At 33.5% G+C, this 26670-nt stretch overlaps 1 protein-coding gene across 2 annotated transcripts in view; it reads left to right on the forward strand.

Moving 5' to 3' along the window:
- Positions 1–26670, forward strand: part of CSMD3 (CUB and Sushi multiple domains 3) — a 1174336-nt gene that overhangs the window by 1066328 nt on the left and 81338 nt on the right. For both annotated transcript variants that reach the window (XM_072734033.1, XM_072734032.1), the window contains 5 exons: positions 13317–13397; positions 14338–14451; positions 18697–18885; positions 19265–19411; positions 22049–22237. In XM_072734033.1, coding sequence (XP_072590134.1) covers positions 13317–13397; positions 14338–14451; positions 18697–18885; positions 19265–19411; positions 22049–22237 — 720 coding nt within the window. The remainder of the gene's footprint in view (positions 1–13316; positions 13398–14337; positions 14452–18696; positions 18886–19264; positions 19412–22048; positions 22238–26670) is intronic.

The raw sequence follows: 26670 nt of genomic DNA on the forward strand, positions 1-26670 counted from the left end.
AGAACTGTAGGCAGTGGATATTATACAGTTACCATAGTGTAGATGTTTAGTAAATGTTCCTTTCCTTACCATGTCTCATCTCTCATTTTAGGTTTTCTAATAGAGGACTTTTCTTTATTTATGTTTATATTTTACATTTCATTAAAAGACGCAATTGCCAGAGCCTAGAAAAGCCTAACATTTGAATCGATATCCCGGGGAATTTTACCTAAACCTTAAAATAACCTTGAAATTTGAAGATGTAGCTAGAGCTCAAGTTAAAAATTGACAGGTGCCTTACATTCTGCCAGCCTTAGTAGGATAATTTTCCTAAAGTACTGCTTTCATTCTGATTCTCCTTTTTAAGATCGGGATGTCTACATTAAATCAAATATAAAGCTACCCTATAATCCAGTTCAGTGAATCTTACTTCCCAGCCCTTACTCTGACTCTAGTCAGAATGGTTCTCTGCTTCCAGAACCTCTGTTCTTAAATGATGTTTTACACATCTTCAGTTCTTTTTTCTCCCCTTAAGTCCCATTTCCTCCATTTCTTGACAATTCAGAGTCATAGAGATCACAACCATCTTCTCTATGATTGTACTTTCTCTTACCAAACTTTTGAGAACTTATCACAGTATGGTGTATTGTTTTATTATAAGTCTTGTGGGTTTAATAATAGGGAGTACTTTTTGAGGATATAGATCACATTTATGCTTCTTAACTGTTTTATATTCTTCTTCTGTCTGATTGGTTACTTATATTTTAGTCTTACAGTGGGAGGTGTGAGTTCAAAATCATTTTTTAAAAATGTGTTTAATTGAGTTTATTTGAGCTGTATTATTTACAACTTTAAAGGAGATTATTTTATGATCATGTGGATGCATGCTTATTTCCCTTCACAGAAACAGACAAAAAAAGATGACTGCATTCAAATTAGTATTAATATAATTAATATTTAAAATTTACACATTATATTTAACTAATTAAATATAATTAATATTTACCACCTGAATCCATATTCAGTAGCTATGGCTTAGTGTCAAAATGAGCTCTCATAATGGTAAAAATATTGATCAAGTTGTTTGGTATTTTCAGTAAGTAAACCAGGGAGGTAATGCACTATTTAACACTTATGTTAAGCTGATTAAGTATATCTAAGCTTAGAATGGTTTACTCTCCAGCTCAGTTTTCTTTAAATTCTGTTACTGATTTACTAGGTCCTTGTGTTATGCTCTACTGTAAGTCAGAAGTGGTTTTCTTAGGACTTGTGCATTTACTTCATAAATTTGACAGATCAGTCTTTTCACAAACTTTCTTAAAGGTCACACTGATCATTTAGGCTTTATTTATTAATGTATTTTTAATATATTTGAAAAGAGAAAAAAATGTGTTTCTTTTCTCCTAACCTAACTTCCTTTATGAGATCCAGCCAGCCATCTGTCTTTTATAAAACATCACCTTCATAAAGCCTTTCATGATCAAAAATAACATTCATAAAAACCTTTGAAAAATGAAAGTTCTGTGCAATGAAAAAATAGGACAGGTGTAAATGTTGAGGCACTTTTTCTCAGATATTATACTTCTTTTTTATCTGAGGAAATGTTTTGTCTCTCTCTGTATTGCTGGAATTGTAATTTCGTGAAGTAAGAACTAAATTTTCTTGATATCTGCCATAGAGTCTGGTTGGATTTGGCTTGTAATAAATAATACCAATATTCAGTCCTAATCAATGACTTCCTAAAAGTAGATTACACAAAACCTGTTTTAACTGCACTGTTTTTGCAGACACTGACTTTCCATATTAGTCACTAGAACAGTGATTGAAAACTTAATATGCTGGGTACTCTGCTAGCATGTATTATTGCTATTTTTTGTAATAGCTCTGCAAAATGAGTACTATTATCCCCATTTTAATGATGAAAGAACTGAAAGAAAAAAAATTAACCTACATAAAACTAGAGACTAATAAATAGAAGAGTTGTCTGGAATTCAAAATAGGTCTATCTGACTCCATAGAATGAACTCTTTTTAAATAATGACAACAACAAGGCAATAATCATAGCTAAAATATAGAGAGTTGTTACTGAATGCCAGGCAATGTCCTAAGCTGGTATTGTCTAACATACAGATTATATTTAATGCCCTGTAAATCTAATTTTTCCTTAAAAACTTAACAAAAGTGATTTTAATTTTTAGTGAGATGATAAGTTACCTCATTTTCTAGAACATCCCCCTTGTAATTAAAACTTAGAACCTTAAACTTTGTAGGGGTTCTCTTCTTTGTGACCTACAAGCTCACAATACATAGGTATAATGCAACTTAGTATGTTCCTTCTGGTTTCTAAAATGTGCTAAGGTCACTGTGTGAAAAGAAGATAATTTTTATTGGGGGTCTCACTTATGGCAACTAAAAACAAGTAGGAGACTATAGGATAGCCAGAATATATATTTACTCATTTAAGACAAAAGGTATCATTCTCACGCTGAAATCTATTATCCAGGGCAGCACTTTTTCTAATAGAATATTAGAGAACCTCAATTTATATACAGAAGATTTTCTTAGTGAGCATAATATGATTTAATTTATATTACCCTTTGTTTTCCAATGGTTACCCAATGGCACATCTTCTGTGAAGAAATGAGTTGATTATATATTGACTTTCAGATTATTTTTAAGAAATGTGTTTAAAAGTCTGATAATGTCTTTTAGGTCATCTTTTAAGTTTAAGGTTACCTTTACAATAAATGCTGTATTTAGGGAAAGTATATTTAACTCCACAAAGTCTCATCCTAAAAGAGACTGCTGCAGATACAAGGACACATTTTATATAAAACATAAATCACCATTGCTTTGAACTGTGTGACCCCTTTGCCTCACACAACCTAAAGACCTGACCTCCTTTCATATATCAGTAGACAGAGAATTGAACTCTATCTGTGTTTCATTGTTTGATACCTAGAAAGCATGGGAATAGGGACGTCTTACAATTATATATATATGAATGTGATAAAGACACTAAAAAAAAACAAACTGGTGAAACTGTTATGTGGAAAAGATAAATGCCACTTACTATTACTTAAGCGACTATTTTTTTTTAAAGATTTTATTTATGTAAGAGAGAGGCAGAGACACAGGCAGAGGGAGAAGCAGGCTCCATGCAGGGACCCCGATGCAGAACTCTATCCCAGGACTCCGGGATCATGCCCTGAGCCAAAGGCAGACACTCAACCCAGGTGTCTTAACTTAAGTGACTATTTGGTGATGACTAAAATCATGCCAAAATCGCTTACTCTATTTTCACGTTTGGCTCCATGCGTATATCCATTTGTAAGTTATCGTATCTATTTTGGACTATGTAACTATTTTGGACAATGTATTATTGTCAGTCCCCTGAATCAAAGTCTGTCAGGAACACACCTTTCAGTTAAACAAAATTGGGTTTGTTTGCTCCCTGTAATGAGTGAGACAGCACACCATGAGGGACCCTGTGGCATCCCAGTACGAGAGCATTGGGTAAGGCTTGTTATAGGATTTTGCCTGTGCAAGATGGTTCTGGAAAGGTTCAAGGCAGTAAGCTTTATTTCTAGACTAGGTGTTTTTAGAAAATTAGAGTAGTTGTTCCAATGAGGTCAAAGGATTATCAGATCAGATGCTAGTTGTTAATGAAATTGTTTATGGTCAATAATAGAAAATCTGGGATCCCTGGGTGGCTCAGTGGTTTGGCACCTGCCTTTGACCCAGGGCACGATCCTGGAGTCCCGGGATCAAGGCCTGCATCGGGCTCCTGGCATGGAGCCTGCTTCTCCTTCCTCCTGTGTCTCTGCCTCTCTCTTTCTCTCTCTCTATCATGAGTAAATAAATAAATAAATACATACATACATACATACATAAATCTTTAAAAAAATAGAAAATCGTGGTCTATCAGAGCCATGTTCTAAGCTGAGAGCACACCTGAGTTATGTGTTTGTTTTGTCTTGTTTTCTTTTCTTTTCAATATATAGAGTAGTTTATGATAGAGCTAACTATAGCATGTTCATTTACAGCCAAAAGCAAGTCAAACAATGGTGGTGAAGAGGGAGAGGAAAACAGAAACTGACAAAGTCAAGTGATAACAGTGATGTGTTCTGTTATCTATTGATGTGTCAGATTATCCAACCTTGGCATATCACTTTTCAAATTCCGATGAGCTCAGTACTTTTTTTAAAAATTTATTTTTTTTAGATTTTATTTATTTTTTCATGAGAGACAGAGACAGAGAGAGAGAGAGAGGCAGAGACACAAGCAGAGGGAGAAGCAGGCTCCAAGCAGGCAGCCCGATGTGGGACTCCATCCCAGGACCCCAGGATCACAACCCAAGCTAAAGGCAGACACTCAACCACTGAGCCACCCAGGTGCCCTGAGCTCGGTACTAAAGCAACATGCTTTCAAAAAGCTATCTGAATATCAGGAAGTGAATTCATGCGGCAGATATTGAAACTTTTTAATGGATAATTCAGGAGTTTTCCTCGTCATTTTGTTTACTGTATTTTTGATATTACATCTCTAAGGAAATACCCAGAGTGACTTCTTGTTGATCCTTTTCTCATCATAGGGACTACCTCAGTCTCAACTCTAAATCCAGGGATGAGTCATTTGCTCTTAATTTCTAAAATTCTCCTTTACATAGGCAGAGAAAGAAACTGTAAAATATTAATGGAGCAAAAGTGACATTTGTAAGTAATTTCAGCACTGCTGAAATTTACCTATATGGTTCATATCAACTCACCAGCAGATTTTCTCCAAAATGGGCAAAAAAAAGTGTGTATTATTTTTCTCTCTTAATTGGAACTCAGGGAGCTTTTATTTTAAACACTCTTAACTTTTCTTTCAAGTGGAGCTCCTTAAACTTACTTTACATAACTTTTGAAATAACATTGACAAAATTACATACTAGACAGGTAATCATCAATGCTCTTTCTCTTCCAAATCTTTCCCAAATCATGAAATTACAATGCTTGACTTAATCTGAGTCACCACCAGTGGTTGTAGAGAACTTAGAATTTATAGAGGAACATAAAAAAATATTTTTTTCCTGTGTCAGAGAAACAGCGTTGGTACTTGGCAGAAAGGTTGTGCACTTGAGTTTTTTTTTGGTTTAGAGAAGGAATGGCAATTTGCCAGTGTTCTCTGTTGTCTTTTTTGAAGAAGCCTTTAATAGCCCAGTTGAACTGAAGTAGATAAATGCAGCATTCTTTTCTGGAATTGGATTGGATGTTTCATTGCAAAGAAAAGAAGAAATTAAAAATAACTGGAAAATATTGCCAGAATTAAACTCTAAAGCAATTTCAAGAAGAAAATTTATTGGACCAGGAACCAGACATCTGTACACATTTGAACTAAAACATGGCACTATTTAAGCAGTAGTCATCCCCAAAAGATGCTGACATACAGGAGTGCCTGGGTGGCTCAGTTGGTTAACCATCTGACTCTTGATCTCAGAGTTATAAGTTGAAGCTCTGCTTTGGGATCCATGCTGGGTGTGGAGCCTACATGAAAAAAAAAAAGATACTGAATACTGACATAGAATATGATGCCCTCTTATAACTCTCAAATAGTAAATGGTGGTTATACACTGAATGGCACGTCGATTAAAATGATTCTTCTAAAAAGAATTGGACCAAACCATGCAATATATTCTTCTAAAAAGAATGGGATTAGGGATCCCTGGGTGGCGCAGTGGTTTGGCGCCTGCCTTTGGCCCAGGGCGCGATTCTGGAGACCCGGGATCGAATCCCACATCAGGCTCCCGGTGCATGGAGCCTGCTTCTCCCTCTGCCTGTGTCTCTGATCTCTCTCTCCCTCTCTCTATCATGAATAAATAAATAAAAATCTTTAAAAAAAATAAAAATAAAAATAAAAAGAATGGGACTAAACATTATAGAGGATGTGTATCACTTTTATTCAATTAGTTATTAGTTAATATTTATTGAATATGATTTCCAGAGCACTATACTAGCAGTTTGAAGACCAAAACATGTACAACAATATACATGATTATAGACTGAGTTGCTAAAGCTTAGAACTTTCTATTACAGTGTAATGTACATCAGTGTGAAACAAATAAGAAATCTTAGCATTTTCAAATATCCAGTAAATCACATTAGACATAAAGTGAATAATTTGATGTGTCCTGGGAAATCATGTGGGTACCAGCTCTTTGAATGACATCAGGGTTATGAATAAAGTCATGTTAGATTGAGATTATATGTGTTTAGGTCACAACCATATTCAAAGCAGCCATGCTCATGTTAACCTTTGCCAAATAGAGAATGCACTCTCCCTTTGAAATGATAAAACATGTCTGGCACAATTCTAAGCACTTTATGATATATTAACTCAATCTTAGCTTTATGTTTATTTTGCAGTAGAGAAAACTGAAGCACAGAGTTTGAGCAGTTTATCTAAGGTCATAGAGCTAACAAGCAGCAGGGCCAAGGTTAGAACACAGGCAGTCTGCTTCCAGAACAAAAACTAGATCAGGCTGCCTTGTGGACACATGTATTTACTCACCAACACAAATTGAGAATTATTTTTTTCCAGGGGTGTTGGTTGGTTTGATAGAAACATCTTCAGAAAAATCAGAGCTGCACTGTTGAATTACCCAGTTACATCACACCTGATGCATCACATCTCAAACTATTTATTACATTATTATCCTCTGCTCCTAGAGACCAAGATAATATGCCTAAACTGCTCATAATTATTTCAGTAATTGCCAAATCAAATTTTTTTTCAGAAACTAAAAGTGAAACTTGGAAAAAACAAAATATATTTTACCAAATGTTCTTATTCATCTGTGAACACCAAATAGGTGGAAGGAATTGAACTCCCAATTTAATACAAGAGCTTACCCTTATAGAATACTTACTATGGGGGATCCCTGGGTGGCGCAGCGGTTTGGCACCTGCATTTGGCCCGGGGCACAATCCTGGAGACCCGGGATCGAATCCCACATCGGGCTCCCGGTGCATGGAGCCTGCTTCTCCCTCTGCCTGTGTCTCTGCCTCTCTCTCTCTCTCTGTGACTATCACATATAAATAAATAAAAATTAAAAAAAAAAGTGTTTAAAAAAAAAGAATACTTACTATGTGCTAGGCACTTGCTTCAAGTTCTTTGCATGTATAAATATTTGATCCTGGTAACCACCCTTTAAGTTAGCATAAAGTTATTCCTATTATCATTACTATTTACAAATGAGGAAATGTGAGGTCAAGGTTCAGTAACTTGCTCAAGATTTCAGCATTAGAAGCAGGATTTAAATTCAAAGAGTCTGGATTGAGTCCATACTCGGTACAGTAAGGATTTAATATATACATTTTTGCTCATTCATTATTCATTCTTTCATTGTTGTATCATTCAATCACTTAGTAAGTATTTATTGAATACTGCAATGTCAGATATTGCATTATGACCTGAGGAGGTAGCTATTAATAAGGTAATCAAGAGTTCCTGTTCTCACACAGTTTATATTCTAGTGTAAGACAATGAGCAAGAAACAGTTTTTATACCTTGTGAAAATTGCCAGAGGGCAAACAGATGTGAAGCAGAGTAACTGCAAGAGGTTAAATCTAGCTAACATGACCAGTGATGATGTCTCTATTTTAGTCATCTGAGGACAAAGTTATAAGAGACAGGAAGATAGGTTTCAAGAAAGCAAGATAGATGAAAATAAAATTCTATAGAACACCATTTTAGACATGTCACCAAATATTACACTGTCAACCATTTGAGAACTATGTTGATCAGGGAATAGAAGAGACTACAGTAAAGGTTAGGTTGTAGACAGGTTTGATTTTTCAAAGTTTATTATGAGAAAGTGTAGAGATGTGGTTTAATATTTTTTTTATGAGGTTAGAATGACATCATAGGTGATATAACAAATCATGGATACTTGAGTTTTAGATGAAGGGGAGGAAGTCTCTACATTTGCAGCTAAAATTGTAAACTGGTTAATAGATGGGACTGAAGTTAATTAAACAAAGTTAGAGGCCCTTGGAGAACATAATCAAGACTTTTAATTTAATGTCAAGTCATTTGAGGACACTAGTGAGTTTTTTTAGATCCAATCAACAATTGTTTATTTAACACCCGCTGTAATATAGACTCTTTAGGAGTCTCTGGATATCCACCTTTGTCCCCTTCCAATTGCGTTTATTTTTCCTACTGTAGTCACAGTTATTTTTTTAAAGGAAAAATTTGATCACATTCCTCCCAGATGTAAAACTCTTCATAGGCTTTTCATTTTCCTCAGGTTACAATAAACAAACTCTGAGCATGACCATTGCCTCTTGGGGGATTTAGTCAAAATTTACCAGTCTTTCTTATCCCTTCTCACTTTGCCCAGGGCTCTCTCACCAAACCCTCCCTCCTCCCCTATCCCCCAACCCCCTAAACCCAGGCTTCTTCCTTTTTGCTGGTTCACATTTGCTGATTCCTCTGCCTGGATTATTTTTCTATGTGTCATCCCTCTCCCCAACACACGTACGTTTGTGTATATGCATGCACACACCCACATGCCTTATTTCAACTAGTTAATTTCTACTCAATAAGGTAGCATGTTTAATATCTTTCTCACTGACAGTGTCTATAAGGGCAGGATTGTGTCTGCTTTGTTCACGATCACATTCCCAGCACATATTATATGGTTTCTGATACACACTAGGTCCTTAATAATATGTGTTAAATAAACAACAAAATGAAATATCTAACAGTTCTTTTGGAAATGTAAATACCAAACGGTTCCACAAAGCTAAACATGGAACCCATCTATATTAATGAATAAAGGTGGAATAATTTGAGACAGTAGAACACTCAGTGCTAAGTATTATGGTGCCAATTTCTAGTCTGGCAAGGTTGTCAAAAATGACAGTGCATAATAAGGGAGTAAATAGTAAATATAAGGGACTTGACAAAGTTCAGCTAAAATTATAAATTTGGTCTGTAAAATCATGATAAGTTATATATTGATACTACGGAAATGGAAGCACCAAAATAATTCTCCAGTCCAGGTTGATTTGTCTGTAAATGTGGGAGAAAATATGGCTTAATTTTCAAGAATATGATTCAAATTCTGGCTCATGAACTGGGCAAATAATTCACCCATTCTGAAATTTAGATCCCTTTTAGCAACATGGTATTTACACATATTTGATGTAGCAATTTAGGGGTTAAATGAAGTAACTTATGTAAAGTAACTTGCAGAGTTCTTTGCACAGAGTAGATTCCAAAAAAATATTGTGTTACCTCCCTTCCATCACCTCCTTTGTGTGTAGGAAGGATTGCACTAGAAAGACACAGAAGACAAGAAACATCCTGTAAGCAGATTTAACAATACTGGTGTATTTGTTTCCTAGGGCTGCTAGAACAAGGTACCACAAACTGGATGTCTTAAGTAAATGGAATTTTTTTCTCTTACAGTTCTAGAGAGTAGAAGGATGAAATCAGGGCAGGCCGGGTGGCTCAGCGGTTTAGCACTGCCTTCAGCCCAGGGCATGATCCTGGAGACCTGGGATCGAGTCCCGTGTCAGGCTCCCTGCATGGAGCCTGCTTCTCCCTCTGCCTGTGTCTCTGCCTCTCTCTCTCTCTCTCTCTCTCTCTCTCTGTGTGTGTGTGTGTGTCTCATGAATAAATAAATGAAATATTAAAAAAAAAGAAGGATGAAATCAGTGTATTGATAGGGCCATCTGTCCCTGAAGACTGTAGAGGAGGATCATCTCTTGCCTCATCCTAGCTAATGGTGGTAGCCAGAAATCTTTGGCATTCCAGTCTCTGTCCTTGTCGCATGTCTTTGCTGTGTGTCTATATCTGTCTTTTCTGTTTTTATAAGGACAGCAGACATAGTGTTTAAGGGCCTACCTTAATTCAATATGATCTCAGATTAACTTGTTACATCTGCAACAATCTTATTTCCAAATAAAATTCTAAGGTTCTAAAAAAGATATAAATTTCAACGCATACAATGAGTATTAAATGACAGGGCTCTCCACTGAGATGTTGGCAGAAAGAATGGAAAGATACTGGGCAAATTTTAGATTTATTTTAGCTAACAAATCAGTAGAAATGGATGAAGATTGAAAACAGAATTGTTGATGGGGCATCTGGGTGGCTCAGTGGTTGAGTGTCTGTCTTTGTCTCAGGTCATGATCCGAGGGTCCTGGGATTGAGTCCCACATCTGGCTTCCCACAGGGAGCCTGCCTCTCCCTCTGCCTATGCTTCTGCTTCTCTCTCTGTATATGTCATGAATAAATAAATAAAATATATATTTTTAAAGAAAACAATTGTTGAAAGCTGTTTATGATTTAATTTTCTGTAGTACTTTGTCTTTGAGAGTCGAAAGAAAAACAGATACAAAGCAGTTTTTTTCAGTATTTTTTTTTCCTTCATATTATAGTCAGAATTACATAGTTCACTTGTGGAAAGCATCTTGGAGTCTGTTTAGATCTTATTTTCTAGCACTCTGACCCATTATTGCTTCTATTTTAATGCCTATTTGCAATTTTACAGTGGAGAGTTACCCTAGGGAAGACTGTTTGGAGACTTATTCCCTCCGAGAGGAAACCAGTGTTTTATATGTTATTTAGTAAATATTTTTTTTTTTATACAGAAGAGGTGTTTATCCAGGGCATATAAAGTTGGGAATTATGACACAAATCAGACTTGAAGTCAAAAGAATCAAGGAAATTACTTAGGTGGAGATTGCAGAAAATTTATTCAAAGAGAAATTTATTCAGAATCCAAATCTATGGGGATCCCTGGGAGGCTCAGCGGTTTGGTGCCTGCCTTTGGCCCAGGACGTGATCCTGGAGACCCAGGATCGAGTCCCACATCGGGTTCCCTGCAAGGAGTCTGCTTCTCCCTCTGCCTGTGTCCTTGCCTCTCTCTCTCTGTGTCTACCATGAATAAATAATAAAAAAAAAATCTTAAAAAAAAAAGGAATCCAAATCTATAAAATTGATGAACAGAGAATTGCTCTTATGAGGTAGAGATGAGAGACAGGGACATTATACCTCCTCAGACCTTCCATGACCCCGAGGTGATCCCCCCAGTTCCACAGTTCCAAGGACACAGTTTACAAAACCGTAGGTGAAGGTAAAGAGCAGAGAATAGGACAGAATTTAGCTCACAGCACCCATGTGGTCTTAGGAAAATAGCATAATATTTCTGAATATCATATTCCTCATTAATAATAATTTGCAACCCCTAGTCTTTTAAACTCTGCAACTGACTTATTTAGGTCATTCTAAGCATGTTCTACAGATGGTGATAGTCATGGGATCCTTGTTGATATAAATATGTTCTTTTTCTTTAAAATAATAAATTAGTCTGTTATTAGCATGATGATCAAAAATAAATTTACAAGCAAACAAAAGTGAAATGATACATATGTGGCATCTCTACATTTCACTAACTTTTGATCTCTGTTCTACATCAAGATTAATTAAGATATCCTCTGAAGCATAAGTCTCCTAAGGATTTCCCAATGGCAGGTTCTCTGTATCTTCCTATTACCTTTCTCATACCTCTTCAATATTTATTACAATTACCTTTTACGTTGGTAATAGTACCCCCTTCAAGGTCTAAGTTCAGGAAAATGCTTTTCAAAATTCCTATTGTTATTCTAAACTAACTAAACTTTTTTCAAAAATTTGAGTTACACTTTTCCGTCCTAGGCTTCTTTCCTAGTGAGTCTTTTCTTTAGTGGTAACCTTTCTGTGTAGAGCAGTGTTTTACTTGCAAATTATCATCAAGTGCTTTTATAAACAGGTTGAAGTACTGGAAGGAAGATGTTTGAAGAGGCAGGCAACAATTTATAGCAGGAAATTGAAACAAAAATTTTCCTTGCTTCATCTCTTTTCAGCTATATTTTGAAAAACTTTTTTTGTGTTTTATCTGTTTTGAGTTCCCTGAAGGTGTATTAGCCAATCAACCTCTTATAAATGGCTTTTTGTTACATGATGATGAACCAGGGCCTAACTTTTTGGTCATATTTTCTCCTCCATCTGAAATGCTCTTATGTCCATGATTACCCTTCAGAACTGGACAAATTTTACTCGCTCTTTGAAACATATTTTATCCATCTCCTTTTATAAGAGTCTTCTCTAAGTGGCCTAGTTGATGTTGCTCAGTACTCTCATATTTTTTTCATGATAGGGACGATACTAAAGGTATAGGTTTTGGGGTTAGAGTTCAGAGGCTGGAATCCTGGCTCAACTCTGAACTAGTTTGTGTGAGCTCAGACAAGTTACTATGTCTTTTAAGCCTCAACTGCTTTATCTGCTCATTGAGATACATAATTGAACTCCTAAATTTAAGTAATAAAATTAGGCATATAAAACATATTTTTCTTCAAATGTTATAATAGAATTCAAGTGTGTTTCTTGACTGAACAGGACTATATTATGTTCTTAAAAAGTCTTAGTAAATATAAGACTTGAATCAAACAAATGATTGTGATATACATATCAGATGAGTCTAGTAGTCATGATGCTCACATTCATAAAGGATTTTTTTTTAATTTTTGATGGCCTTTAAATTTTGCCAAATAGGAATATTTCTCATCTAATGGGGATGACCTATTCAAGTGATATGGATTATTAGAAACATGAAATTTAACAAATAAGTATTTTATGAGTATATTAATATAGTATGGTGTGAGAAAGCTCTGAAGTCAGACTCCTAGGTTTAAATCTCAGGTCTGTCACATTATAGCTGTGTGATTTAGACAAATTCTTTATTTCTCTTTAACAGTTTTCTCTTTTAATAAATGGGCATAATTATAGACCTAATCATAAATTAATAAAACAAATAACATTTTTAAGGACTAAGAGAGTTATAAGTATTTATAGTATTTCCTGGAATAGAGTAAGCATTGAGTACTTATTTGCAATTATAACTATATGCCAGGCACTTTGCTAGGTGCAGGGGATTCTGTGATGATCCTTGGGGAGATAGGCATTGAGCACATAACAAATAGAATATATAATTCCAAATTGTGATCATGCCAAAAGAATAATAACAGGTTCTATGAAGCAATATAACAAGAAGGAATAGAATGAGGGAAGAAATAAGGATACAGGCAAGCATTCTTACCATGGGAAAATACTTTGGCATCTAAGGAATAACTTATTTTTCCTCAATATTATAATATATTTTAAAAATAAATAATTGAAACAATAAATTATACCACTTATTTTTATTCTCACAAATAACCCTTGCATAATTTTGATTTTTTCACATATGTGAATGTACATACACAGCTTCTCAGAAATGGAATAAACATTGTCTATTTTTATAGCTTATCAACTAAGAGTATGCCAACCTCCACCACCTGTGCCCAATGCTGAAATTTTGACAGAAGATGATGAATTTGAAATAGGTAAAGTCTAATATATTCTTTTTTTTTTTTTAAAGTAAACTCAATAGAGATATTTGCTTAAAAGGGAATAAAAAGATAGTAGCAACCTACCTTAGACCCTCTTTCTCTGGATTGTTGGGAGTTGTTTGGAGTTCTTAATGGATAGCAGTGAAAAGATCAAAAGGAAGTATAGGCAAAAGCAAGAATGCTGTATCTCTAAGACGATTCCAACTGGAAAACCAGTATGGGAATTTGCACCATATAATATGGCAGTTTCTTCCAAATTCTTATTTTGTTGCCTTCTGACACACTAATGTTATTTGAATTCATGCTTCAGCCTACAACATACAATGTAGAATATATACAGTGTACTAGAAGATATGCTTTATTCGCACATCCTTGAAAACAAATGGTGGATTATGCTCAATTTGATAATAAAGTCCTTTTGAAACTAGGGTAGAAATTCAATAATGTCTCACATTTTGAAAAGTGGTGTAACAAAAGAATGTTGCCATCATAAACTCTTATCATTATGATATTAATTTTGGCTGAGAAACTTAGAAAATATTAATGCCTACTGTAAATTTAATTTTAATATAAAATCAATAATTTTGAATCCTTTTAACTGCTTGATATATTTTTAATGAATACCTTTATTATACCAACTAGATTGTTTCCTTATTACTATTGTTTATATATAACTGGTGCACACTAGATCTAACTTACTTTTGGTTTCAGTTCTGATTGGTCAGTGTCTATGAGGTGGCTGTATTTCAGTATTTTGAATATTATTCCTGCTGACAACTAATAGAATTTTATACTGATTGAAAAATCACTGAAAGAAAAAAAATGTTCTACAATATTTACAGATTTTACAATTGAAACATCTGTTCATTTTTACCATTACCTTGTTGGCTATCTGAAGCTCCCTTCTGTCTTTTTCTTTTCTTTTTTTTAATAGGTGACATTATTAGATATCAGTGTCTTCCAGGATTTACTTTGGTCGGCAATGCAATTCTGACATGCAGATTAGGAGAACGACTCCAGATGGATGGAGCACCTCCAGTTTGTCAAGGTACCAATTCTTTTTTTTTTTTTTAAGGTACCAATTCTTATGATTATTTATCTTCAAGTATTTGTTTTATGTTTGATTTATACTGGCAAAATTGAGAAAAGTGTTTTACACAAATATTAAATATATAACTGGCCATAATGTTAAAGGTCATACAACTCATATGTGATATCTTTTATTACATTATTTCTAGGATTCAACTTAAAAAATTTTTTTTTCTTCCAATGTTTACTTTTTTTTTAGTTTACCCCAAAGTCAGTTCAATTTATTTTTTATCTTTTTATTTATTTTTATTTTTTTTTTTAGTTCAATTTATTTAAATTAATTTTGCTGTGAGGGGTAGAAATGGAGATGGAAAATAAGAGAAATCACCTTTAAATAAAAGCTCCACTGTTGATTGCCTTTACTTGAAATAATTTTTGTACTAATCCATAAATTCATTAAACTTTAATGGAGCACCTGTTAAGTATGAAGGTTTGAGTAAAAAACAAACAAAAAACAAGCTATAAATGACACTACTATGAAGGTAACATGACTTACGGAATATGACAGCCATACAGGTGGTAGCAATAGAGTGTTTAGGAAACAGTCCAGGGGGCTATCAAATCATGTCATGTTTAGCTATTTGTGGGGCAGGCAAAGCTTGACGGAAGCATTGCTCCCTGAGTCTTGGTTCCATATGGTAAGTGAGACTTTGATAGAACAAAGATAGACAAATGGTGGTACAAATGACAGATGAATATACAAAGACAAAGAAGTTAAAAAGAAAAGTATAGACTTCAAGGAATTCACCATGGGATTACAAAGCAAGACCCTCATGGACCAAAACTAGTTTTGATGTTCAGATCATGTATTGTTAATTTGTATTATTCACTTGGGCCCAGAACAGTGACTACCACATCTTTACTAATTATAAATACTGATTAGTTTGAATAAAATTGAAGTTGATAGTCCCTCCCCAAATATTCTTGGGTAATGTCCTTCATTGGAATTTATTCATGAGAAATGGGAATCTGTTTCCTGTGCTGTACCCTAGCTGTTAAAATAAACATAAAATAAAAATATTGTTTATTATTCCAAACATGATATAAGTAGGAATTAACATTTAATATTCTACCTCATTGGAATCCTTACAATAAAATGGAAGGATTTTCACAAGGGGCTTTACAGAAAGACATGTTTGGAATTAAAAAAAACAATACCAATATGAAAATTTTCTTTGCTCTAAAGTCAATAACTTTAGAACATCTTGAGGTTGTTTGGATTTTCTGAAGTCTATCATCTGTAATCCTGATATTTAAATGTCATTCATTCAATTTCCTCTTTACCTTTAGCCACTTAGGATTATGTAGGATACATATTCAGACATCTAGAGATGTGAAAGTGGAGGATAGAATTTTAGCCTTTTGGGAAATTTTACATGGAAAAATAACTTAGGCAGACACAGGGATGTGTGAACAACCTGTTACATGTTAGGACTTCTTTGATTCCAAAATATAAATACATTGTGAGCTCTTGGAGGGCAACACTTAATTTTTTTGGTATCTGGATCCCAATTTAATAAATTTCTAATTTAAAATAATCCAGATAACTAAACCATTAAATAATCTCTCATCTCTCAGATTTTCAATATTTTGTTTCTAAAGTCAGATTTTCCTATAGATAAATAATAGCATCTCTTCCTATTTATGTAGTATGGAGAATACAAAAAAAACCTAATTTTATCTCGTAATGACACTTGTATACAAGCTAAAAAGTAATAAATCATCCCTAGAATTAGCTTACAGTGTTTCTATATAAATTAATTGACTAGGCACTCTAAGCCAAAACTCTGACTTGACATTTTTTTCTTTAATTCATAAGCTTGATAAAATAGTCATTCTTTTTGGATCTGTCAGAATTAATTAGTCCATTTTAAATTATTTTCTATTATTTCACTTTTCCTAAAAGGGGCTGCATCAATTTTGTTATTCTTCTCTTTATCCTTTTAGTTTCCTATATCATGCCTAAAATATGAGAAGCAATTCTAAATGTGTTGCTCTTTAAAGAGTTTGATATAAATGGAGTAAAATGGGTGGTATATTTGATGGTTAAAATTGTGGGGCTCATCCAGCTGAACCTGTGATACTTTGTCCATTTTATACTTTCTGAGCATCAATTCCCTCAGATGTATAATGGGGGTAAAAATTGTACACACTTTCTAAAGTTGTTGTGACAAGCGACATAATGCACCACAGGCGCTTCACAGTGTCTTAACATGTAGCCACAATAAATATTTCTCTTATTCTTCATAGTTATTGGACTTCTTGATATGTATCGGATAGTAGGAAAATAGCTTGTTTATTTATAGTATATCATATTGAATCATATCAATTTTTCAAAAGTAATACAGAATATTTTGCTCAGTTTGGAATATCGGGTCCAAAAAAAAAAAAAAAGAAAAGAATATTGGGTCCAACGCATTAAATAAGACATGGCATTTGCTTTTCAATAACCAAAGCCTAGAAAGGGAGACCAAAAAAAATATAAGGAAATATCCACAAAATTGCTAACTGCAATAATAGAAGCATCCATTACGGAGACACCAAGAAAGAAATCAACAATTCTGCTCAGGTAGATGAAGGAGAGGTCAGGAAATATTTCACAAAAGACAAGACACTTCATCTAGGCATTAAAATGCACTAACATTTCAAATGCAGCAGATGAAAGAAGGATATTTGAAACAGAAGCACAAAGGAATGTACAGAGTTCATAAAGCTGTAAGTAGTTCCTCAATATGTTCAGAGCATTTCATTTCAGTGGACGGGCAGCAGGAAACAAAGTTGGGGAGGAGGCAAGGACTGAACTTGGAAGGCTGTGTCAAATTATGGAGTTGCTAAATGGTTTTAGTGATAAAGTAATGAGCTTAGTCACCAAAAAAGATACTTAGCTAAGCATTCCAGAAGTATTAAATAGCTGGGCACACACTAAGTAAACTCTTCCTTAAAACTTAACTTCAATTTCTCATATGGTTATAGATGTCTATCATTTCACTATCATTTCACTATATATAGCTATATAATCATGATTGTTCTTCTTATGTGACTCAAATTTTCCATTCTATTTCCAGCTGTCAAGGTAATTTTTTTATTAGTTTGTCATTTTGTGAAAAACAATGGTTAAGTTTCTCTTTTTAGACTAAGAATGACCTGCTACCATTTACTTAATTATTTTTGAAAAATCATCAAATCATATCCAAGAAGCAAAAATTTCATACTGAAGTTCAAGAAACAGAAGTAAAAGCCCAAAAATTTAAAAAGAAAACAACTCTTATATGTTTTAGCTTTACTACATTCTATATTTTGTGCTGCATTTTTACTATATTTAACTATGCTATATTCTATAGTCAATTTCCAAATATCAATATTGGTTATGGTGGCTATAATTTTTGAATTATTTCTTTTCAAATTGTTAACTTCATCAAAGAGCAATTATATGTTGCCATAATCTACTAGTTTGCTTATTCTTTTCCATCCTTATACTACATGGAGACTTTATAACTCAAAATATTTCATGGTCTTCTATCTAGGAAATGATGAATATATAAATCTTTCATTTAGTAACCTACATTCCAGCGACTATATTTGGTGTTTCCAAGCCTAGCTCATTTGCACAAAGAACTGAATGATAATCGGTAACCTAAAATTGTGTTAAATCTTCAATGGCTTGCCCACATTTCTGAGATGAGGAGTAGCCTTGCCTGGAATGAATACTCTTGAGAAGTACAGTTTCTTGTCTGGCCCTACATACCTGAGTGAGTTAAAGTTTGAGGAGAGAAAAGAGTAAAAAATAAATAAATAAATAAATAAATAAATAAATAAATAAATAAAGAAGGAAAAGGACTGAAAAAGACATACACAGGAGAGGCAGGGAGAGGGGACATCACTAGAGAGGAAAAGTAGGGAAAGAGTATAAAGAAATTGAAGGAGATAAATGTCTTAGCTTTTAATTAGCTATGTATTTATTATACAGAAAAGTAATGCATCTACGATATAATTAAAAAAAAGGAAATCAGTACCATAATTTTTGGGTCATTCCTCCATTTTCTGAACTGCAAGCTTAATACAAATTATCTCTCCTAACACATAATTCAAGGTATTGTCTCCCTTATACTTATTAAACCTGAAAGCAGAGTACCAGGTGTTTAAAATGCAGTTTTCACTTAGGTCTAAAACACTGGCATTATTTAATGATATCTTTCTTTGATAGTGCTCTGCCCTGCCAATGAATTACGGCTAGATTCTACAGGAGTCATATTAAGCCCTGGATATCCTGACAGTTACCCAAATCTTCAAATGTGTGCCTGGAGCATTTCAGTAGAAAAAGGATATAATATCAGCATGTTTGTAGAATTCTTCCAGACAGAAAAGGAATTTGATGTTCTTCAGGTGTATGATGGTAACCATGGTTTATTTTTATGCATATTCATAAATTCAGTTCAGATACTCTAGTTATACATGCAGACCTTCAGTGTAAACAACTGCTTATATGATTTTATTTTCTCTCATAGTTATTTTTAGAAGTATCCACATCCTGTTTCTCTACATACCATGTGAAAACTGTGGTTTGCACATTATTTTACAAATTGTAGATACCTCAGCTGTGAAATTAATTGTTTAAAAGAAAGATACTGTGTTTTAAGTTACTGTTGATGAAATAAATTGGTTTTGGGGCAATGTCACTATGTATAATACTATTCTAAATTTATAAAATATTAAAGATAAATTGGAACATAATTATTCAGTTATGCCTAACCTGTATAATTTTCTTTTCAAAGGACCAAATATTCAAAGTCCAGTGCTTATTTCCCTCAGCGGCGATTATTCATCTGCTTTTAATATCACAAGCAATGGTCATGAAGTATTTCTCCAGTGGTCAGCAGATCATGGTAATAACAAAAAAGGCTTCCGGATAAGATATATAGGTATGTGATACTTCCAACTTCAGTACACATCCTACCTACATCCTCACTGTGGTTGTGGCTACAGAGCATAAACACAGATACTGTTCAATTAGACATGAATCTAAATCAGTTCCTCCACTGAAGTTTCTTGAGCAATTTATATAAACTCGGGCTCAATGTCTCCACTGTCATGATAATTGTACATCTCTCTTGGGATTTTGGAAATGATTAAAATCACTTAGGTATTGATGACTTCTATATGTTGGTTATTAGTTAAACTGGTATCTTCAATGTTTTTTTCTTCAATAGATTTGTTTCCCTTGAATTCCAACAAATAATAACATTGTCACTCAATTGTGTGTATCTGACCTACTTAATAAGTTGCTTATAAGGTCAAACAAAAGATAAACATACAATGGTAAAAATTGTTGTTTTATTAGTGTCCATCTATTCATGATACTTGATAAATAAGTCTAATATTCAAAGGGAAATGACCGGACATCATTAAAAACCTTTAGTTTTGAAAAAAGAATTGTTTTGTCATTACTTCTTTTCACTAAGTGAATATATATATAAATGAATATAAATAGTTCTTCAAGGTTCAAAGATTATATTCCAAAAAAAAAAAAAAAAAAAAAGATTATATTCCTTTTTTTTTTTTAATTTTACTTTTCCTAAATCATGTCAGAGGCATGGGTATGTGCTTGTAAAAGAATATTTCAGAACTAATCAGGTGTCTTTTTCTATACAGTGCTCAGACCAAGTTTCCCCCAGCCATGGGTCATTGCTAATCAGTTCAGCTGAAAATTACTTGTATAAATATTTTATAAACAATTCTAACCAAACAATTCTAGGCATAGGCTTCAATACATTTTGAATTTTAGTTCCTAAAATAAACTTCCATATTTACTAATTTATATAAATTTGCATTTATATCATATGCAAATAAAACACCTGTTGTCTAATTACTTTGATTTTAAAACTGCAAAATGATAGCTTGATTTTAATTTATTAAGAATTCCTCTTTTACATAGAATTGACTTGTCACTGACATCATGTTACTAATATGTATACAAGTTTTATCCTACAATAGATTTGTATGAAAATTTTAAAAAACTTTTATTAGTCATGCGAAGAAGAAATGTTTTTAAAAATTCAAATATATGCCCCAGTCATTAATTTTTTTTTCATATTTGGATCTATGTTTCTGTCATATGAGCTGTATAAATGTCTTTTTATTAAATTTGTGCCCAAAGAGGGAATTTAAAAGTCAGCACATTAAATTGTAGTTTTAATGATTATAATAACTTAAAGGGAAATTATTTAAACCAATTATAAGAATAAATTGTCTACATTATAGACATAGTCTTTATTTATGTTGATATTCATGATAAATTTTGAAAACACCACTTTAACCCCAAGAAAAACTTGACAGATTGTATATTTTCCCTTTAGAAATAACAGGTTATGACATATACATTCCAAGCCCAATCTTTTTCTTACTAGTTACCCCTAAAGTCTTATTTTTCTCAGATGAATACATTGAAGTTTCAAAGGGCAAATGGATCCTGCCAGGCTGAATAGTCTTAAAAGTACATATATATGAAAAAGCCATTTGACATTATCTTTTGACATTTCAGACTTCAGAAGATGAAGAAAGTTTTATTTTATTGACATTTTTATCACCATATGTAAGCACTCTTGACAGCATGGAAACTCTTTAATAAACTGGGAAAGAGGATTATGGAATGTGTGTGTGGCAGTCTATCTATTTAGACATTAACCAAAATAAAATGTGTGACCTAACATGATCTAGGTGTCTGGAAATCACTTCAAAGTTACATGTAAACAACATGTTCTAAAATATTACTACCAAGATTGTGGCATTTGGGTCCTCCTGATGATGAGAAGTACAGCCTCCAAAATTCACTGAAGTATTTGTAGAGCTTTTGAACCACCGAGATGTTAAGGAAAAAATATGTATATTTTAATACAGAAGACTTCTGTGGTGATAAAAAGCTCAGAGTTAGTTTTGTTTTGTTTGTTTGTTTTTTTAAAGATTCTATTTATTTATTCATGAGAGACACAGAGAGAGCGAGAGACACAGACATAGGCAGAGGGAGAAACAGGCTCCATTCAGGGAGCCCGACCTGGGACTCGAACCCCGGTCTCCAGGGTCACACCCCGGGCTGCAGGGAGCGCCAAACCGCTGCGCCACCGGGGCTGCCCTCAGAGTTAGTTTTGTCTCCCAAAAGTTTGTCAACAGATTGCCAAGAGAATAGAAAATTGTATGATGTTCATAGGACATAAAATTCACCTGAGTGGCAATTGGCCTATTTTACTTTTGTTTTATTTTTATTTATTTATTTATTTATTTATTTATTTATTTATTTATTTATTTATGATAAACAGAGAGGTGCAAAAACATAGGCAGAGGGAGAAGGAAGTTCCCTGTGGAAACCCTGATGTGAGACTCGATTCCAGGACCCTGGAATGATGACCTGAGCCAAAGGCAGAGCTCAACCACTGAGCCACCCACATGTCCCCACAATTAGCCTATTCTAAATACTAGTATTCACTTGTAGTTTTTTACAACGCTGGATTATAAAGAATTTCTGATTCATTAATTATACAGTGATTCTTCTGTCTTTTGAAAAGCTTTCTACTGTAGCACACCAGAATCTCCGCCTCATGGATACATTATCAGTCAGACAGGTGGACAGCTTAACAGTGTGGTCCGCTGGGCCTGTGACCGAGGGTTCCGACTTGTGGGGAAAAGCAGTGCCGTGTGCAGAAAGTCTCCCTACGGGTATCATGCATGGGATGCGCCGGTCCCTGCTTGTCAAGGTGAAGTATATTATCCCCCAAATGGATAGACACATTAATAAAAGATAAACCCCGTTTAACTTTTTCATTTTGGTCATTGAAACTTCTAAAAATATGAATACTCAGAAGCATACCATAGATGCCCCTTTTGAAAATAAGACTTAAAAATGCAGAATGATAAATTTGAGAATAGTGAGACATGTTGTTTTATTATTCTTCATTTGTTGTGATTAATGCCTTGACTCTAACCACTCATACACCTGTACATACTTTAAAATGTATTATTATTAATTATTTTTGAGAGAGAGAGAGAGATCATACATGAGCAAGTGGGGTGGGGAGGAGCAGAGGGAGAGAGAGAATCTTAAGGGGTGTTTATGCCCAGCACAGAGCCCCATGTAGGGCTCAATATTACAACCCTAAAATCATGACCTGAGCCACAAGCAAGAGTCTGACACCTAACTGACTGAGCCACCCAGGCACCCCCACCTGTACACCGTTAACTCACACATCTACCATTCCCATTACTTTGTTGTCAGAAAATAATTGATCCAGAGCTGGAGATTGCATTAGTGTGGAGTCTGCAAAGAGAAAGAGAGGATTAACGGGCAGGGTCACTGAAGACTTCTCCTTCTGAGCATGCAAAAATGTGTTCTCAGAGCAACAAATTTAAAAGAGGAGAATGTAGCCAGGCACCATGTTACATTTTTCTTCCCTGTTTAGCTAACTTAACAGAGATATGTCTTTCCTTTTCATTTGTGTTTTGTTAACAGCTGAAGCACTTTCTGAGCCTTGTATCCTGTTACAGCAAATAGAATGACAAGCTTCTTATTCAACAAATGGCATATTTTAGATCTTTGAACTAGATCTTGTTTTTAAAAAGTAGTTTAATCTCTTAGCTTGGCATAGTCATAAAGAGAAGAGCAACATAAGTTAACAAGGAAGTCTAATGTTATTGGACTGTAAAAATTTTTTAATATTTAGCATATCACATTATTTTGTCCATATTAAATTAAATTTATATTGTATTTATTCTTGCCAACATGTAGAGGTGTATTAAGCAGCAAAAAACCCTCATTTAAAAGATACAGAATATTCTCAGTTATAAATAATGGGTCTTACCTATAATCTATTTATCAGAAGGAATTTATATAAAACAAATAAAATATAAAATAGATCAATTAAAATTTAAAATTGAACAACAGCAAGTTAAAATAAGCATAGATATTACCAAACATCTGAAATGGGCTCTTTTACCTATTAAACTGTAATTTTAATTCATGAAAAGATAACTCTCACAGGCATGTATAAATAAATGAGAAATGAAAGAACTATTGTTTCCTCATTCTGTTGATGAAGGAAACATTAATCACTTATTAGAATTCTGTGAAAAGTCATAACCTTAGTGGGTTATCAACATTGAAAAAGCTGACTTCATACTGAATAGATAGATTTTAGAAAACTATCAAAACATCTGCTTTTCTTCAAGTAATGAATAGTATTCACAAATTCTTAGTATTTTCCAGAAGTGGTTTGGAAAAGAATCTTTGATCTTATAATTTCAGAATCATGGGAATTAAAAAAATATATAAAAAATAACCTCTAAACCATATATATTAAATAAATATTAAAATGATCTGACTTTGAACTAGTACATTCCTGTTGTGTAATGTGTACATAGATATATAAGATGATATATAAAATAATCTTTAAGAAATCTTTAGTAAAAATAATAGCCTATTGGTCAAAATAAAAAATATCCCTTTTTTTAAAAAAATGTTTATTTATTCATGAAAGACACAGAGAGAGAGAGAAGCAGAGGGAGAAGCAGGCTCCATGCAGGGAGCCTGATGTGGGACTACAACCTGGGACTCCAGGATCACACCCTGAATGGAAGGAAGGTAGACACTCAACCGCTGAGCCACCCAGGGATCCCCAAGATGAAAAATATCCTAAACTTCATGAAATTTTGAAACTGCTTTGTATAGTCAGTTGTATAATTTCATTGATTTTTGATGGATAATAAGATATTTACATATGGTGTCATTTTTTTCATTGTTCTCGATTTAAAATAGTTCTATAATTAGAATAGTTAAATCAAAATGCAGTTAAACATATTTTCGGCATAGTAAAATGATAAAATGATAATATAATTATGATCCAAGGAGCCGTTTCCAAAATTGATCTTTTATTATCATTGAAACCATTTTAAAAGGTTAATTAGTTAATAAAAACCTTTGTTGTATGTGACCTATCCGTATTTAAGCCTAGCTAATTACAATGAACTGGTTAAATGTAATTGGAAAGAGCTATTCACATAATGCAAATTTTTGTTGTGTTCCAGGTTTGTTTAAATTCTTCATTTTTAATCTTTATTTCCTCAGTCTCCTTATACATCCTATCATATATTTACTTGAGCAACAGTTACACAATGTGAGCACAGTAAAAGAAAATTTAGTCGGCTATATCTAGTTGAATTTGGGTCAGTGTTTTATCTATTTAACTACACATCACTGATTTCCTCTCCTTCAGGGATTGGACCAGTCTCATCCCACTATGCAGTTGGGTATTGTACAGTGTTATGTAGAAAGTTTCTTTGCATTCCCTGCCTCACTTTTAATCTGTGCTATTGAGAGCTCTGTAGAAAAGCCTCTGTGACAATCACTCAGTGGTGATGGTTCTTTTAAACTTGTTTTCTTTCTATAGCTGAGAAGTTAAGATGTAATCTACTCACAGGCATGATTGTCCTATCATTTGAGCATGTTGCCATTTTCTTAGGTCTAAAATATAGCCATTTTATACTAACTACATATATGGAATCTTTTAAAATTTTATTTCTTTTATACTTTGATCTAAGTTCAACCTACACTACTCCAATAATATATAGTTGATTTTTTTGAAGCAGTAAATACACAGTCTTTGGTGGGGTTCAGTAGGGAGATGATTTATTACAAATTGAAATTCCCAAAAGTCCTAAGTGGAAATATCAACATTGCTTGAACAGACATCAGGGAACCATTTACATTTGCAACATGATTTTGGAGGCTCTATAATTAAATAGCAGGGATAATAACATAATTATATGAGATTGCTTATATGATTTATTGAGTCAATGTTACTGCTTTGCTGTTCATAATTTGCAGGTTATCAGATTACAAAAGATCAAAACGCTCACCAGTAAGGAGTCTGCCATTCAATTTTGTGAATTTCATATAGATTTCACTAAGATATTTCACTTCATAGTGAAATTCACATGGATTAATTAAAATCAAACACCTAAATGGTAGGTTTTCTAAAAAAAAAAAAAAAATAGAAACAATTTTAGGTTTAAATAAAAGGTAACTAGAACACAGGTCTGTAATTACTAAAACCAAACTCATACCTTTCTGTTCTTTATTTCTTTTGATAAAAGAAAAATGTAGTTATAAGTCTAGAATATTTTATAGGAAACCTAGAAGACTAGATATTTCAGAATTCAGACATTTTTTTATTTTATGGAAGTAATACAGTACATATATCAGATATTACATAATTCCAGCAGGTTCTGGAGCTATACCCACATTCAGATACACTAGTTTTTGTGCAGACATGTGTACAAGTATTTATATATATCTGAATATGATATAAAAGATACAAATAATCTCATTTTAATCAGGGTTTGGCTGCCAACTATATTCATTGAAAGCATGTTTGTTGTTTGTTTTTGGAGACACAAATTGTGTTACTTGTAGAGCAAAGATGGCAAACAATCAATCTTAGAGTGTATCTGTATAGTCATTTGAATTTATAAGATGTGAAAATGCCTAATATATAATAAATAAAATTATTTACTGTAATTATCACATTGTGGTAAAACTAATTACACGTAAATCAGATTTAGTATAGATGAAAACCAAGACTTCTAAGACATGTCAATGAAATGCAGAATGATTCAACCTAGGTTTTAAGACAATATGTGCAGGCCCTATACTTAATAAACATGTTAATACACATGATATTCTATGGCTGGTGCCCAACTACATAGAGTTTGGACCAAAGACAAAGCAGTATCCAGCTTCTAGTTAAAGTAAATCTGTGCATCTATGCATTGTATTCCTGGCCAAAGTTCTGATGAGTATAAGTTACCAACACCTTTACAGTCTTTAATAATCTTCCACCAAATTAATTGACCAAACTTCCTATGTGGTGGCCCAGTTATAGATTAGCCATAGATACACTATATTTACCCAATTTTCATTCTCATATAACCTGTATGAATGCTAATAACAATACACACAACTGACAAGAAACCAAGTAAAAAACCCAGAAATAAAGCATTAATAATAATGTATGAATTCACCAATCTAAAAACACATTCAATAGGAGTTTGAAATAAATTATTCAAAAAGTTATGGTTTGGGAAGGCTTTTCTGGGAGATATTATGAAATTGTTTCAGAGGAATTAATAAAATCCC

The sequence above is a fragment of the Vulpes vulpes genome, chromosome 13 (assembly GCF_048418805.1).
Source record: "Vulpes vulpes isolate BD-2025 chromosome 13, VulVul3, whole genome shotgun sequence".
Lineage (NCBI taxonomy): Eukaryota > Metazoa > Chordata > Mammalia > Carnivora > Canidae > Vulpes > Vulpes vulpes.